Source organism: Pan paniscus, chromosome 14 (assembly GCF_029289425.2).
Source record: "Pan paniscus chromosome 14, NHGRI_mPanPan1-v2.0_pri, whole genome shotgun sequence".
NCBI lineage: Eukaryota > Metazoa > Chordata > Mammalia > Primates > Hominidae > Pan > Pan paniscus.
This window is the reverse complement of record NC_073263.2, coordinates 58,535,314-58,550,843: the sequence shown is the minus strand read 5'-3', so window position 1 is coordinate 58,550,843 and position 15,530 is coordinate 58,535,314. Positions and strand designations below refer to the sequence as shown.

General features: G+C 49.6%; 3 protein-coding genes across 3 annotated transcripts; all 3 read right to left on the bottom strand.

The window, feature by feature from the left end:
* Positions 1 to 738: 738 nt before the first annotated feature.
* LOC129393731 (proline-rich protein 20E) lies at positions 739 to 2,422 on the bottom strand. Its single transcript, XM_055097198.1, has 2 exons — positions 2,371 to 2,422; positions 739 to 1,352 (listed from the first exon to the last, which is right to left on the bottom strand). Exons 1-2 carry the CDS (start codon positions 2,420 to 2,422, stop codon positions 739 to 741), a joined length of 666 nt encoding a protein of 221 aa, XP_054953173.1.
* Positions 2,423 to 6,344: 3,922 nt separating this feature from the next.
* On the bottom strand, positions 6,345 to 9,362 carry LOC134728868 (proline-rich protein 20E). The gene is made up of 3 exons (XM_063596025.1): positions 9,149 to 9,362; positions 8,924 to 8,994; positions 6,345 to 7,905 (listed from the first exon to the last, which is right to left on the bottom strand). Exons 2-3 carry the CDS (start codon positions 8,973 to 8,975, stop codon positions 7,292 to 7,294), a joined length of 666 nt encoding a protein of 221 aa, XP_063452095.1. The 5' UTR covers positions 8,976 to 8,994; positions 9,149 to 9,362; the 3' UTR covers positions 6,345 to 7,291.
* A 4,484-nt stretch (positions 9,363 to 13,846) lies between these two features.
* LOC129393716 (proline-rich protein 20E) lies at positions 13,847 to 15,530 on the bottom strand. The gene is made up of 2 exons (XM_055097182.1): positions 15,479 to 15,530; positions 13,847 to 14,460 (listed from the first exon to the last, which is right to left on the bottom strand). The coding sequence occupies exons 1-2, from the start codon at positions 15,528 to 15,530 to the stop codon at positions 13,847 to 13,849; spliced, it is 666 nt and encodes a 221-aa protein (XP_054953157.1).

The window sequence follows — 15,530 nt, the reverse complement described above, 5'->3', positions numbered from 1 at the left end:
ATTAAAGCCAGGAGGAAGCCAAGGACACTGCCGTCAAATCACTGATTCCTCATTTAGCGGTTCCAGTGAGTCATGCACTCTCCTTGTTTCCGTTAGCCTCCCTCCCACCACCCCGACACCTTTTGTCTGATTCATCAAATGTCCTTTGATCCACTTTTTCCTCAATCTGTTTGAAATTTTACCTTCTATTCCAATTCATTTAGTGGTTCCCAAAGGGTACCCACGTTGAGACTTAAAACTGTGTCAGTCTAGAGTTTTATCGCTCTTATATTCAGCCAGTCTATCGTCTCCAGGCACTAGACAAGAACTGTAGTAACTTCTAGCTCCTTCTGAATTTTCGCATGCCCCACATGTCTATATGAGTGTCTTCTGGAATTTTAATTCTAGGTCATCAATCCTTTTTCCAGAATCGTACTCCTCTGGACTTAAGTATACAGTTTCCTAATTTCCATGCTTACTGATCCTTGTTGCATCCCACTTCCTCCCGGTCGTCTGGTTTGGCTCTTTCTTGGCTGAAACACGTGACGTGTACTTTCACTGTACATGACAGTTCCATTCCAATCGCCTTGTACAGAAAGGGGGTTTGGCAGCTTGCATATTGTAAGTTGCGTACTCTAAGTTCAGGGGAAGCTCAGGCTTCAGGTCCAGTCGGGGGAGGAGTGGAGCAGAAGTGGGGCTGGGGGGAACGTCCAGGTGGAAGAAAGGGAGGCTGGGAACAACGTGGGTGGCGGATAGTGGTCAATATGCAATGTCGGTGAGGAACACTGGGACCCCTTGCACATAGGTGCCGTGGGGGGTTTGAATGACTTGTAAAACAGCTGAGTCACCCAGAGCCCTAAACCCGATGCAGGGATAGAGGGTCAACGCGGGTTGCCAGTCAACAGCCTGAGGCCCAGGAGCAGTGGGCGGCTCCTGAAACCCCAGCTCAGGTTGCGCCACGTCGGGGCCAGGGCCTTCCTGCACAGTTCCAGGCAGAGGACCTGTTTCAGAAAGAGAGAAGGCTGCGGTCTCCGTGATTTCCGGTTCCCCCTGGTGGCCTGGCTCTCCATGGTGGTCCAGTGGGATGTGCACGTCCGGTCCCATCACGCCTTCTGCCCCCTGTCTCTGGCCAGCGTCCCCGCGGGGCCCAGCCCTTCTGCCACGGCCTCGCCCTGGCCGCCGGCTTCCTCCCCGGCGCCGGCCTCTCTCTGCAGGACGGGGTGACTCTGGGCGAGCTGGGGGCTGCCATCTGAAGGGTTTCACGTAAGCGATGGGTTTTGCGGGTTGGGCTGGCTGTGCGGGCCCATCTGCTTCCACGGAGTCTTCAGGGTCCGCAACACAGCAGCCTGGCTCTGGAGGAGGCCCACCTGAGGCTAAAAGAGAAGCAGAGCGTGAGCAGAGAGAGATAGAAGGAATTTTACCAATCAAGCAGTTATAGGATACTTTTAAAAATAAATACTCAGAGAAAAGAGGGATTTTTGAAGTTAAAATTGTCAGAGAAGAAACAAAACTCTCCATGGAAATTGGAGAATGAAGTTGAGAAGATCTCCCACAGAACAAAGCAAAAACCTAAAAGGATGGAAAGAAGGATGAAATATAAGAGAATTAGAGGTATGTTGTGGCTGAGATATTTCACCACAAAATTTCAGAGTGCTGAGGAAAAAGAGAAGATTCTAAAAGACTGTAGGGAGCGGGAGACAGAGAAAGGAAAAGTCACATGGAAATGGCTAGGATTCCACATATCTCAAAAATCAGACATCTCAAAAGCAGCAGTTCAGTCTAGAACATAACAGAAAATGTCTTCGAAATTTCAAGGGAAATGAATTTCCCACCTAAAATGTCCTGTCCAACCAAAGTTTCACTAAAGAATCTGGGAGGGGAGAATGAAGATGTTTCAGACCAGCAAGATGTTAAAGAATTTGCTTTCAGTGGATGCTTTATTGTTATGCATCTGTCAAACTAGACAAGATCAAAAGATTTAGGACACTCAGCGTAGGAAGGGAAATGTTTTGGAGAACAACGTGGCAACAGCGGTAAAATTCCAACTCCTCCGGGAAAGAACAAGGTGGAAGTAGCGGTTTATCCTAGGTCAAGACGTAGCGTGAGGACTCGCTCTGCTACGGAGAAACAGTAATACAAAACGAAACAGAAGGAAACAGCGACAACAACAGCAAATCTCAGATTTGGGAAATGGGATTACAGTTCGAAAGAGGGAAGGGAATTTGCCAGAGGATGTGGAACCTGGGAGCTGACTTCCAACAACCAGCCCAGGTTGAGGCAGGCTAGGAGAAGGTGAAACAGAGAATGCTCGATTGAGTTTGAATTCAAACAATTGGGGAAGAATTGGGGAACAAACGAAATTAAAAAGAGAGTGGCAGGCGTTTGATGTACCTTGATTAGGGGCCATGGAGCGAAGTCGCTTCGAAGGCCTTGGTTCCTCCATGAGCAATCGGCGGGAGGGGCTGGGGAGAAAAACAAGAGAGCAAGAACGGATTTAGGAAGACAGAGGTGACAAGGCAGGGGGATGGCCGTGGCCTTTCTAGGGGAATGAGGATTCTGTCCCCAGCTGCACCCACCCAAGATCTGTCCACCCCTCCGGGACTCCCAGACACACACCTGATCTTCCCACAGCTGGCTCCGGAGATCTGAAAATTAGGAGACTCTTCGACGAAGAGAGGCCCGAGGAGTCGGAGGTGTCCACAGGTTCACCGCTGTAGCTCTGAGGTAGTCCACCCGCAGCCAGGGAGTCTGGAGGGAGCACGCAGCAGGTTCTGGCTCCGAGCCCAGCAGAAAGCCGACTGCTGGAGGCCGAGCGCGGTCCCTCTTATATGGCAGCAAGGCAGTCGCGTAAGGGACAGGCGTCGTCAGAGGGGGGCCGGCTGGGGCGGGCCTGGCTGGGCTTGCGAGGCGCATTGGGCCAGTCCCCTGCCAGTCAAATGGGGCCCTTCTGAGATGCCGCCATTTCTAGACGCCCGTGGTTGATTGATTAATCTAATCATCGAGGGACAAAATGCATAATGGCCTTTGAGTGTCAGCACAATGGGGTGTGGTGCCCGGAAAGCGGCTGATAGGAAGATGCGATTAGCTTAGATCTGAGCACGGTGAAGGAAAGCATCCAAAGGGGGGATATCTGGGCTGAAATCTGGAACATAAAATTTGAAATTAGTCAACCTGAACCGGGTTGGGAGAGGCAGGGAGAAAGGAAAGGGAGTGAAGAGGGTGTGCTGAGGCCCGGACTGGAAGGGAGCCCGGCACATTCTGGCAATGGACCGGAGGCCAAGTCCAGGCCCAGAGGTGGTGCGAGGTGGAGGCAGGGTCCGCGCAGGAGCTGGTCTTGTTCCAAGGCAGCGGAAAACCGTGGAACGGTGTCCGGCAGCGGGTTAACATTTCAGAAACGACCAGCCTGGCTGTGAAGGAGCGCCAACCCAGGGTCCGCAGAATTAAGTCAGGAGAGGCAAGAAGGCTATTGCAGCCCTCGGGGTTGGGCGCAGGGTGCTGTTAGACTGAGACTGAGGGAGGTAGAGGAGGAGAAAGTTCCCTGGTGGGAGAGAAATTTCCCAGAGAAAGCCAGACCCAGTGTGGACAGCCCTTGAGGAAGAGACTGCGGCCTTGGTAGCCCGCCCGTTCATTCAGGCAGAGGTGGACCGAGAACCTGCTCTGAATGGGAAGTTGCGGAGCTTGGCTTGCGCACATCTGGCTGAAGGGGCTTTTGAACTGCCAAGTGAGGTTGTCAGGTGGCCTTTTGTAAAAAGAGTCGAGCTCAGCGCGATGGCGACGGGGCTGGAGATGCGTGTGAGACCCACACCACTGGCTTTTATTGCTGTGGCTGCACACACGGGTGGAGGAAGACAGCGGGAAACACAGCAGGACACTGGAGGGGAATCCCGCAGTGGGTTATTTGGTTGGTTTGCATCCTTGTTTTTTTTTTTTTTTTTACAGAGACGGGTTGTCGCTCTGTAGCCCAGGCTGGAGTGCAGCGGTGCCATCTCGGCTCGCTGCGGCTACTTGGGGGGCTGAGATAGGAGAATCAGTTCAAGTGATTCTCCTGTCTCGGCCTCCGGAGTAGCTGGACTACAGGTGAGCGCCACCACATCGGGACAATTTTCGGATTTTTTGGAGAGACGAGGTTTCGCTCTGTGCCCAGGCTTGTTTGGAAGGCCTGAGCTCAAGCCGTCCTTCCCGCTCAACCTCCCGAGTAGCTGGGACCCCAGGCGCAAGCCACCATGCCGGGCCAATTATTTTTTTGGGTTGTATTTGTTGTTGAAGTGAGGTTTTGCTATGTTTTCACCTCACATACCTTTTCTGTCCCAAGACCCCATCCAGGGTACCACCTTACAATTCGTCACGGTTCCCCTTGGCTGCGACGGTTTCTCACACTTGCCTTGTTTTTGATGACCTTGACACTTGGAATACTGATCAGATATATTGTGGGATGTCCCCTCCTGAAGTTCGTGTGATGTATTCCTTGTGATCTGACTGGAATTATATGTTTTTGTAAGGAAGATTGCAGCGGGAAAGCGCCATTCCCATCCCATCCTGTCTACAGTACACACCATCAAGCCGGCTTATCACTGCTGCTATTAGTCCTGGTCACCTGGCTGGGGCAGTGTTGATTAGGTTTCTCCACCATCAAGTGATTTTCCCACCTCTTTCTCTACTGTACTTTTTGGAAGTCGCTACCTGGGGCCTATACTTAAATAAAAGGGAAGTTTTGCTTTATCTCCGTGCGGGGGAAGAGCTACCGAAATTCTGTGGAGTTCTCCTGTGTGGAGGATTTTCCCATTCTCCCCCACATGGTTGTTGATTTAGTCACTTATTTATATCCGTATGGACTCATGGACACCTATTGTATGCTTTGGTTTACACTCCAATACTTCAGGGGATGAATTATTTAATAATTGAACTAATTATTTTGTCAAATATATGACTCAACTATTTAATTATTAATTATTTAGTTAATTACTTTGTTACTGAGTGTCGCCAGCTTTGGCCACCGGGAGCTCCCTTAGTTGGCTTGCGTGTCCCTTTGTCAACCTCCCATCGCTGTGGCTTTTGGTTTTGTTTGGTTTTGGGCGGCTCCTTTCTCCCTGGCACCACAGGATGCTCCATGCTTATTTGCATATTCTCATCCTGATTGGGATTTCGTGTGCTCACTGACCAAACCCATAGATTCTTCTGTGAAGTTTCTCTTCAAAACGTTTATCTTTCTTATTGGGATAACTTCTCTCTCTCTTTTGTCCATTTTGAGACAAAGTTTTGCTCCCGTCACCCAGGCTGGAGTGCAATAGCATGATCTCGGATCACTGCAATGGCGCAATCTGGGCTCACTGCAACCTCCGCCTCCTGGGTTCAAAGGATTCTCCCGCCTCAGACTCCTGAGCAGCTGGGACTACAGTGGCCCACCACCATGCCTGGCTAATTTTTCTATTTTTATGAGGGCGAGACATGAGAATCGCTTCAATCCCGGGAATGGAGTTCTCAGTGAGCCGAAGCCACCGCGCTCCAGCGTGGGTGAAAGAGTGAGAGTCTGTTTCAAAATAAATAAATAAATAAATAAATGAATAAATAAACCCGGAGGAATTACCAAGGGGTCTTGGTGCCTGCCTGCAGTCTGAGCTACTTGGCAACCTGATGTTGGAGGATCACCTGAGCTGAGGAGGTGCGGGCTGCAGTGAGCTGTGATTGCACCACTGCACTCCAGCCTGGATGACTGAATGAGACCCTGTCTTACTCCACGTACACATGTTTAGTGAAGCATTCTGGTGGTGGAAATGTCCTGGAAGTGGCGTATCAGCAGACCGCCACCTGCGGAATGTAAAACCTGTGCCTCTTTCCAGACAGATATACAGCAGGAAGAGAGTGGCACATGTGCGTGGGATGACTGCAAGGGGGCTTTCTGGCTTATGGATGACAGACCCCAATGGCAAGCCAAGAAGCAGCTCCCACTGCACAGTGCTCATTGTGATCCATGCCATGCTTCAATACGAAGTCGCCTGTTCCTAGTTTGGAGACGCACGGACTCCACAGAGGCTGTGCTCCTGACCACACCTGTGTTGCCTGCCTGGACCTTATAGTCACTTCAGCAGGACCCCTGGCACATGGCACGCCAGGTGTTTGTAAAAGCGAGCCACAAACGATGCTCTTAATGTGTACGTTTGTTGGTGTAGACTTGTGTGACTATGGGGAGAGATGCGATATGAATGGAGAACAGAGACTGGAGCCATTTTTCTACCTTCCTTTCTGCTTTTAGTAAACACATTTTATATTTGCGATTTGTGAAAGTTTAGTGAAAGAACTGTTGTATAAAATAAGTCCGAAGAGAACGGTTTATTTAGAAGGATTGAATACACAAGAGAAAAATCTTTGATGTAAAAAGTTATCTGTATTTTATTTGGACGTTTACAAAGGAGTGAAAACCAGCCAATAAGAGGCTACTTAATAAAATACAAAATACAAAAATTCATAATACAACATTTATCAAACTCTGAAAAGATGGGAACTAACTCAACTTAAACATCTATGAGAAACTTAGAGCAAACATCTTGGTTAATGGTGAAACATTTAAAATATTCCCATTAAAGCCAGGAGGAAGCCAAGGACACTGCCGTCAAATTACTGATTCCTCATTTAGCGGTTCCAGTGAGTCATGCACTCTCCTTGTTTCCGTTAGCCTCCCTCCCACCACCCCGACACCTTTTGTCTGATTCATCAAATGTCCTTTGATCCACTTTTTCCTCAATCTGTTTGAAATTTTACCTTCTATTCCAATTCATTTAGTGGTTCCCAAAGGGTACCCACGTTGAGACTTAAAAATGTGTCAGTCTAGAGTTTTATCGCTCTTATATTCAGCCAGTCTATCGTCTCCAGGCACTAGACAAGAACTGTAGTAACTTCTAGCTCCTTCTGAATTTTCGCATGCCCCACATGTCTATATGAGTGTCTTCTGGAATTTTAATTCTAGGTCATCAATCCTTTTTCCAGAATCGTACTCCTCTGGACTTAAGAATACAGTTTCCTAATTTCCATGCTTACTGATCCTTGTTGCATCCCACTTCCTCCCGGTCGTCTGGTTTGGCTCTTTCTTGGCTGAAACACGTGACGTGTACTTTCACTGTACATGACAGTTCCATTCCAATCGCCTTGTACAGAAAGGGGGTTTGGCAGCTTGCATATTGTAAGTTGCGTACTCTAAGTTCAGGGGAAGCTCAGGCTTCAGGTCCAGTCGGGGGAGGAGTGGAGCAGAAGTGGGGCTGGGGGGAACGTCCAGGTGGAAGAAAGGGAGGCTGGGAACAACGTGGGTGGCGGATAGTGGTCAATATGCAATGTCGGTGAGGAACACTGGGACCCCTTGCACATAGGTGCCGTGGGGGGTTTGAATGACTTGTAAAACAGCTGAGTCACCCAGAGCCCTAAACCCGATGCAGGGATAGAGGGTCAACGCGGGTTGCCAGTCAACAGCCTGAGGCCCAGGAGCAGTGGGCGGCTCCTGAAACCCCAGCTCAGGTTGCGCCACGTCGGGGCCAGGGCCTTCCTGCACAGTTCCAGGCAGAGGACCTGTTTCAGAAAGAGAGAAGGCTGCGGTCTCCGTGATTTCCGGTTCCCCCTGGTGGCCTGGCTCTCCATGGTGGTCCAGTGGGATGTGCACGTCCGGTCCCATCACGCCTTCTGCCCCCTGTCTCTGGCCAGCGTCCCCGCGGGGCCCAGCCCTTCTGCCACGGCCTCGCCCTGGCCGCCGGCTTCCTCCCCGGCGCCGGCCTCTCTCTGCAGGACGGGGTGACTCTGGGCGAGCTGGGGGCTGCCATCTGAAGGGTTTCACGTAAGCGATGGGTTTTGCGGGTTGGGCTGGCTGTGCGGGCCCATCTGCTTCCACGGAGTCTTCAGGGTCCGCAACACAGCAGCCTGGCTCTGGAGGAGGCCCACCTGAGGCTAAAAGAGAAGCAGAGCGTGAGCAGAGAGAGATAGAAGGAATTTTACCCATCAAGCAGTTATAGGATACTTTTAAAAATAAATACTCAGAGAAAAGAGGGATTTTTGAAGTTAAAATTGTCAGAGAAGAAACAAAACTCTCCATGGAAATTGGAGAATGAAGTTGAGAAGATCTCCCACAGAACAAAGCAAAAACCTAAAAGGATGGAAAGAAGGATGAAATATAAGAGAATTAGAGGTATGTTGTGGCTGAGACATTTCACCACAAAATTTCAGAGTGCTGAGGAAAAAGAGAAGATTCTAAAAGACTGTAGGGAGCGGGAGACAGAGAAAGGAAAAGTCACATGGAAAGGGCTAGGATTCCACATGTCTCAAAAATCAGACATCTCAAAAGCAGCAGTTCAGTCTAGAACATAACAGAAAATGTCTTCGAAATTTCAAGGGAAATGAATTTCCCACCTAAAGTGTCCTGTCCAACCAAAGTTTCACTAAAGAATCTGGGAGGGGAGAATGAAGATGTTTCAGACCAGCAAGATGTTAAAGAATTTGCTTTCAGTGGATGCTTTATTGTTCTGCATCTGTCAAACTAGACAAGATTAAAAGATTTAGGACACTCAGCGTAGGAAGGGAAATGTTTTGGAGAACAACGTGGCAACAGCGGTAAAATTCCAACTCCTCCGGGAAAGAACAAGGTGGAAGTAGCGGTTTATCCTAGGTCAAGACGTAGCGTGAGGACTCGCTCTGCTACGGAGAAACAGTAATACAAAACGAAACAGAAGGAAACAGCGACAACAACAGCAAATCTCAGATTTGGGAAATGGGATTACAGTTCGAAAGAGGGAAGGGAATTTGCCAGAGGATGTGGAACCTGGGAGCTGACTTCCAACAACCAGCCCAGGTTGAGGCAGGCTAGGAGAAGGTGAAACAGAGAATGCTCGATTGAGTTTGAATTCAAACAATTGGGGAAGAATTGGGGAACAAACGAAATTAAAAAGAGAGTGGCAGGCGTTTGATGTACCTTGATTAGGGGCCATGGAGCGAAGTCGCTTCGAAGGCCTTGGTTCCTCCATGAGCAATCGGCGGGAGGGGCTGGGGAGAAAAACAAGAGAGCAAGAACGGATTTAGGAAGACAGAGGTGACAAGGCAGGGGGATGGCCGTGGCCTTTCTAGGGGAATGAGGATTCTGTCCCCAGCTGCACCCACCCAAGATCTGTCCACCCCTCCGGGACTCCCAGACACACACCTGATCTTCCCACAGCTGGCTCCGGAGATCTGAAAATTAGGAGACTCTTCGACGAAGAGAGGCCCGAGGAGTCGGAGGTGTCCACAGGTTCACCGCTGTAGCTCTGAGGTAGTCCACCCGCAGCCAGGGAGTCTGGAGGGAGCACGCAGCAGGTTCTGGCTCCGAGCCCAGCAGAAAGCCGACTGCTGGAGGCCGAGCGCGGTCCCTCTTATATGGCAGCAAGGCAGTCGCGTAAGGGACAGGCGTGGTCAGAGGGGGGCCGGCTGGGGCGGGCCTGGCTGGGCTTGCGAGGCGCATTGGGCCAGTCCCCTGCCAGTCAAATGGGGCCCTTCTGAGATGCCGCCATTTCTAGACGCCCGTGGTTGATTGATTAATCTAATCATCGAGGGACAAAATGCATAATGGCCTTTGAGTGTCAGCACAATGGGGTGTGGTGCCCGGAAAGCGGCTGATAGGAAGATGCGATTAGCTTAGATCTGAGCACGGTGAAGGAAAGCATCCAAAGGGGGGATATCTGGGCTGAAATCTGGAACATAAAATTTGAAATTAGTCAACCTGAACCGGGTTGGGAGAGGCAGGGAGAAAGGAAAGGGAGTGAAGAGGGTGTGCTGAGGCCCGGACTGGAAGGGAGCCCGGCACATTCTGGCAATGGACCGGAGGCCAAGTCCAGGCCCAGAGGTGGTGCGAGGTGGAGGCAGGGTCCGCGCAGGAGCTGGTCTTGTTCCAAGGCAGCGGAAAACCGTGGAACGGTGTCCGGCAGCGGGTTAACATTTCAGAAACGACCAGCCTGGCTGTGAAGGAGCGCCAACCCAGGGTCCGCAGAATTAAGTCAGGAGAGGCAAGAAGGCTATTGCAGCCCTCGGGGTTGGGCGCAGGGTGCTGTTAGACTGAGACTGAGGGAGGTAGAGGAGGAGAAAGTTCCCTGGTGGGAGAGAAATTTCCCAGAGAAAGCCAGACCCAGTGTGGACAGCCCTTGAGGAAGAGACTGCGGCCTTGGTAGCCCGCCCGTTCATTCAGGCAGAGGTGGACCGAGAACCTGCTCTGAATGGGAAGTTGCGGAGCTTGGCTTGCGCACATCTGGCTGAAGGGGCTTTTGAACTGCCAAGTGAGGTTGTCAGGTGGCCTTTTGTAAAAAGAGTCGAGCTCAGCGCGATGGCGACGGGGCTGGAGATGCGTGTGAGACCCACACCACTGGCTTTTATTGCTGTGGCCGCACACACGGGTGGAGGAAGACAGCGGGAAACACAGCAGGACACTGGAGGGGAATCCCGCAGTGGGTTATTTGGTTGGTTTGCATCCTTGTTTTTTTTTTTTTTTTTTACAGAGACGGGTTGTCGCTCTGTAGCCCAGGCTGGAGTGCAGCGGTGCCATCTCGGCTCGCTGCGGCTACTTGGGGGGCTGAGATAGGAGAATCAGTTCAAGTGATTCTCCTGTCTCGGCCTCCGGAGTAGCTGGACTACAGGTGAGCGCCACCACATCGGGACAATTTTCGGATTTTTTGGAGAGACGAGGTTTCGCTCTGTGCCCAGGCTTGTTTGGAAGGCCTGAGCTCAAGCCGTCCTTCCCGCTCAACCTCCCGAGTAGCTGGGACCCCAGGCGCAAGCCACCATGCCGGGCCAATTATTTTTTTGGGTTGTATTTGTTGTTGAAGTGAGGTTTTGCTATGTTTTCACCTCACATACCTTTTCTGTCCCAAGACCCCATCCAGGGTACCACCTTACAATTCGTCACGGTTCCCCTTGGCTGCGACGGTTTCTCACACTTGCCTTGTTTTTGATGACCTTGACACTTGGAATACTGATCAGATATATTGTGGGATGTCCCCTCCTGAAGTTCGTGTGATGTATTCCTTGTGATCTGACTGGAATTATATGTTTTTGTAAGGAAGATTGCAGCGGGAAAGCGCCATTCCCATCCCATCCTGTCTACAGTACACACCATCAAGCCGGCTTATCACTGCTGCTATTAGTCCTGGTCACCTGGCTGGGGCAGTGTTGATTAGGTTTCTCCACCATCAAGTGATTTTCCCACCTCTTTCTCTACTGTACTTTTTGGAAGTCGCTACCTGGGGCCTATACTTAAATAAAAGGGAAGTTTTGCTTTATCTCCGTGCGGGGGAAGAGCTACCGAAATTCTGTGGAGTTCTCCTGTGTGGAGGATTTTCCCATTCTCCCCCACATGGTTGTTGATTTAGTCACTTATTTATATCCGTATGGACTCATGGACACCTATTGTATGCTTTGGTTTACACTCCAATACTTCAGGGGATGAATTATTTAATAATTGAACTAATTATTTTGTCAAATATATGACTCAACTATTTAATTATTAATTATTTAGTTAATTACTTTGTTACTGAGTGTCGCCAGCTTTGGCCACCGGGAGCTCCCTTAGTTGGCTTGCGTGTCCCTTTGTCAACCTCCCATCGCTGTGGCTTTTGGTTTTGTTTGGTTTTGGGCGGCTCCTTTCTCCCTGGCACCACAGGATGCTCCATGCTTATTTGCATATTCTCATCCTGATTGGGATTTCGTGTGCTCACTGACCAAACCCATAGATTCTTCTGTGAAGTTTCTCTTCAAAACGTTTATCTTTCTTATTGGGATAACTTCTCTCTCTCTTTTGTCCATTTTGAGACAAAGTTTTGCTCCCGTCACCCAGGCTGGAGTGCAATAGCATGATCTCGGATCACTGCAATGGCGCAATCTGGGCTCACTGCAACCTCCGCCTCCTGGGTTCAAAGGATTCTCCCGCCTCAGACTCCTGAGCAGCTGGGACTACAGTGGCCCACCACCATGCCTGGCTAATTTTTCTATTTTTATGAGGGCGAGACATGAGAATCGCTTCAATCCCGGGAATGGAGTTCTCAGTGAGCCGAAGCCACCGCGCTCCAGCGTGGGTGAAAGAGTGAGAGTCTGTTTCAAAATAAATAAATAAATAAATAAATGAATAAATAAACCCGGAGGAATTACCAAGGGGTCTTGGTGCCTGCCTGCAGTCTGAGCTACTTGGCAACCTGATGTTGGAGGATCACCTGAGCTGAGGAGGTGCGGGCTGCAGTGAGCTGTGATTGCACCACTGCACTCCAGCCTGGATGACTGAATGAGACCCTGTCTTACTCCACGTACACATGTTTAGTGAAGCATTCTGGTGGTGGAAATGTCCTGGAAGTGGCGTATCAGCAGACCGCCACCTGCGGAATGTAAAACCTGTGCCTCTTTCCAGACAGATATACAGCAGGAAGAGAGTGGCACATGTGCGTGGGATGACTGCAAGGGGGCTTTCTGGCTTATGGATGACAGACCCCAATGGCAAGCCAAGAAGCAGCTCCCACTGCACAGTGCTCATTGTGATCCATGCCATGCTTCAATACGAAGTCGCCTGTTCCTAGTTTGGAGACGCACGGACTCCACAGAGGCTGTGCTCCTGACCACACCTGTGTTGCCTGCCTGGACCTTATAGTCACTTCAGCAGGACCCCTGGCACATGGCACGCCAGGTGTTTGTAAAAGCGAGCCACAAACGATGCTCTTAATGTGTACGTTTGTTGGTGTAGACTTGTGTGACTATGGGGAGAGATGCGATATGAATGGAGAACAGAGACTGGAGCCATTTTTCTACCTTCCTTTCTGCTTTTAGTAAACACATTTTATATTTGCGATTTGTGAAAGTTTAGTGAAAGAACTGTTGTATAAAATAAGTCCGAAGAGAACGGTTTATTTAGAAGGATTGAATACACAAGAGAAAAATCTTTGATGTAAAAAGTTATCTGTATTTTATTTGGACGTTTACAAAGGAGTGAAAACCAGCCAATAAGAGGCTACTTAATAAAATACAAAAATACAAAAATTCATAATACAACATTTATCAAACTCTGAAAAGATGGGAACTAACTCAACTTAAACATCTATGAGAAACTTAGAGCAAACATCTTGGTTAATGGTGAAACATTTAAAATATTCCCATTAAAGCCAGGAGGAAGCCAAGGACACTGCCGTCAAATCACTGATTCCTCATTTAGCGGTTCCAGTGAGTCATGCACTCTCCTTGTTTCCGTTAGCCTCCCTCCCACCACCCCGACACCTTTTGTCTGATTCATCAAATGTCCTTTGATCCACTTTTTCCTCAATCTGTTTGAAATTTTACCTTCTATTCCAATTCATTTAGTGGTTCCCAAAGGGTACCCACGTTGAGACTTAAAACTGTGTCAGTCTAGAGTTTTATCGCTCTTATATTCAGCCAGTCTATCGTCTCCAGGCACTAGACAAGAACTGTAGTAACTTCTAGCTCCTTCTGAATTTTCGCATGCCCCACATGTCTATATGAGTGTCTTCTGGAATTTTAATTCTAGGTCATCAATCCTTTTTCCAGAATCGTACTCCTCTGGACTTAAGTATACAGTTTCCTAATTTCCATGCTTACTGATCCTTGTTGCATCCCACTTCCTCCCGGTCGTCTGGTTTGGCTCTTTCTTGGCTGAAACACGTGACGTGTACTTTCACTGTACATGACAGTTCCATTCCAATCGCCTTGTACAGAAAGGGGGTTTGGCAGCTTGCATATTGTAAGTTGCGTACTCTAAGTTCAGGGGAAGCTCAGGCTTCAGGTCCAGTCGGGGGAGGAGTGGAGCAGAAGTGGGGCTGGGGGGAACGTCCAGGTGGAAGAAAGGGAGGCTGGGAACAACGTGGGTGGCGGATAGTGGTCAATATGCAATGTCGGTGAGGAACACTGGGACCCCTTGCACATAGGTGCCGTGGGGGGTTTGAATGACTTGTAAAACAGCTGAGTCACCCAGAGCCCTAAACCCGATGCAGGGATAGAGGGTCAACGCGGGTTGCCAGTCAACAGCCTGAGGCCCAGGAGCAGTGGGCGGCTCCTGAAACCCCAGCTCAGGTTGCGCCACGTCGGGGCCAGGGCCTTCCTGCACAGTTCCAGGCAGAGGACCTGTTTCAGAAAGAGAGAAGGCTGCGGTCTCCGTGATTTCCGGTTCCCCCTGGTGGCCTGGCTCTCCATGGTGGTCCAGTGGGATGTGCACGTCCGGTCCCATCACGCCTTCTGCCCCCTGTCTCTGGCCAGCGTCCCCGCGGGGCCCAGCCCTTCTGCCACGGCCTCGCCCTGGCCGCCGGCTTCCTCCCCGGCGCCGGCCTCTCTCTGCAGGACGGGGTGACTCTGGGCGAGCTGGGGGCTGCCATCTGAAGGGTTTCACGTAAGCGATGGGTTTTGCGGGTTGGGCTGGCTGTGCGGGCCCATCTGCTTCCACGGAGTCTTCAGGGTCCGCAACACAGCAGCCTGGCTCTGGAGGAGGCCCACCTGAGGCTAAAAGAGAAGCAGAGCGTGAGCAGAGAGAGATAGAAGGAATTTTACCAATCAAGCAGTTATAGGATACTTTTAAAAATAAATACTCAGAGAAAAGAGGGATTTTTGAAGTTAAAATTGTCAGAGAAGAAACAAAACTCTCCATGGAAATTGGAGAATGAAGTTGAGAAGATCTCCCACAGAACAAAGCAAAAACCTAAAAGGATGGAAAGAAGGATGAAATATAAGAGAATTAGAGGTATGTTGTGGCTGAGATATTTCACCACAAAATTTCAGAGTGCTGAGGAAAAAGAGAAGATTCTAAAAGACTGTAGGGAGCGGGAGACAGAGAAAGGAAAAGTCACATGGAAATGGCTAGGATTCCACATATCTCAAAAATCAGACATCTCAAAAGCAGCAGTTCAGTCTAGAACATAACAGAAAATGTCTTCGAAATTTCAAGGGAAATGAATTTCCCACCTAAAATGTCCTGTCCAACCAAAGTTTCACTAAAGAATCTGGGAGGGGAGAATGAAGATGTTTCAGACCAGCAAGATGTTAAAGAATTTGCTTTCAGTGGATGCTTTATTGTTATGCATCTGTCAAACTAGACAAGATCAAAAGATTTAGGACACTCAGCGTAGGAAGGGAAATGTTTTGGAGAACAACGTGGCAACAGCGGTAAAATTCCAACTCCTCCGGGAAAGAACAAGGTGGAAGTAGCGGTTTATCCTAGGTCAAGACGTAGCGTGAGGACTCGCTCTGCTACGGAGAAACAGTAATACAAAACGAAACAGAAGGAAACAGCGACAACAACAGCAAATCTCAGATTTGGGAAATGGGATTACAGTTCGAAAGAGGGAAGGGAATTTGCCAGAGGATGTGGAACCTGGGAGCTGACTTCCAACAACCAGCCCAGGTTGAGGCAGGCTAGGAGAAGGTGAAACAGAGAATGCTCGATTGAGTTTGAATTCAAACAATTGGGGAAGAATTGGGGAACAAACGAAATTAAAAAGAGAGTGGCAGGCGTTTGATGTACCTTGATTAGGGGCCATGGAGCGAAGTCGCTTCGAAGGCCTTGGTTCCTCCAT

Excerpts from the sequence above, each read along its gene's own strand:
- LOC129393731 (XM_055097198.1), bottom strand. The coding sequence starts at position 2,422 with ATGGAGGAACCAAGGCCTTCGAAGCGACTTCGCTCCATGGCCCCTAAT. Across the intron at positions 1,353-2,370 it reads CTCCATGGCCCCTAATCAAG|CCTCAGGTGGGCCTCCTCCA; the intron begins GTACATCAAACG and ends CTTCTCTTTTAG.
- LOC134728868 (XM_063596025.1), bottom strand. The coding sequence starts at position 8,975 with ATGGAGGAACCAAGGCCTTCGAAGCGACTTCGCTCCATGGCCCCTAAT. Across the intron at positions 7,906-8,923 it reads CTCCATGGCCCCTAATCAAG|CCTCAGGTGGGCCTCCTCCA; the intron begins GTACATCAAACG and ends CTTCTCTTTTAG.
- LOC129393716 (XM_055097182.1), bottom strand. The coding sequence starts at position 15,530 with ATGGAGGAACCAAGGCCTTCGAAGCGACTTCGCTCCATGGCCCCTAAT. Across the intron at positions 14,461-15,478 it reads CTCCATGGCCCCTAATCAAG|CCTCAGGTGGGCCTCCTCCA; the intron begins GTACATCAAACG and ends CTTCTCTTTTAG.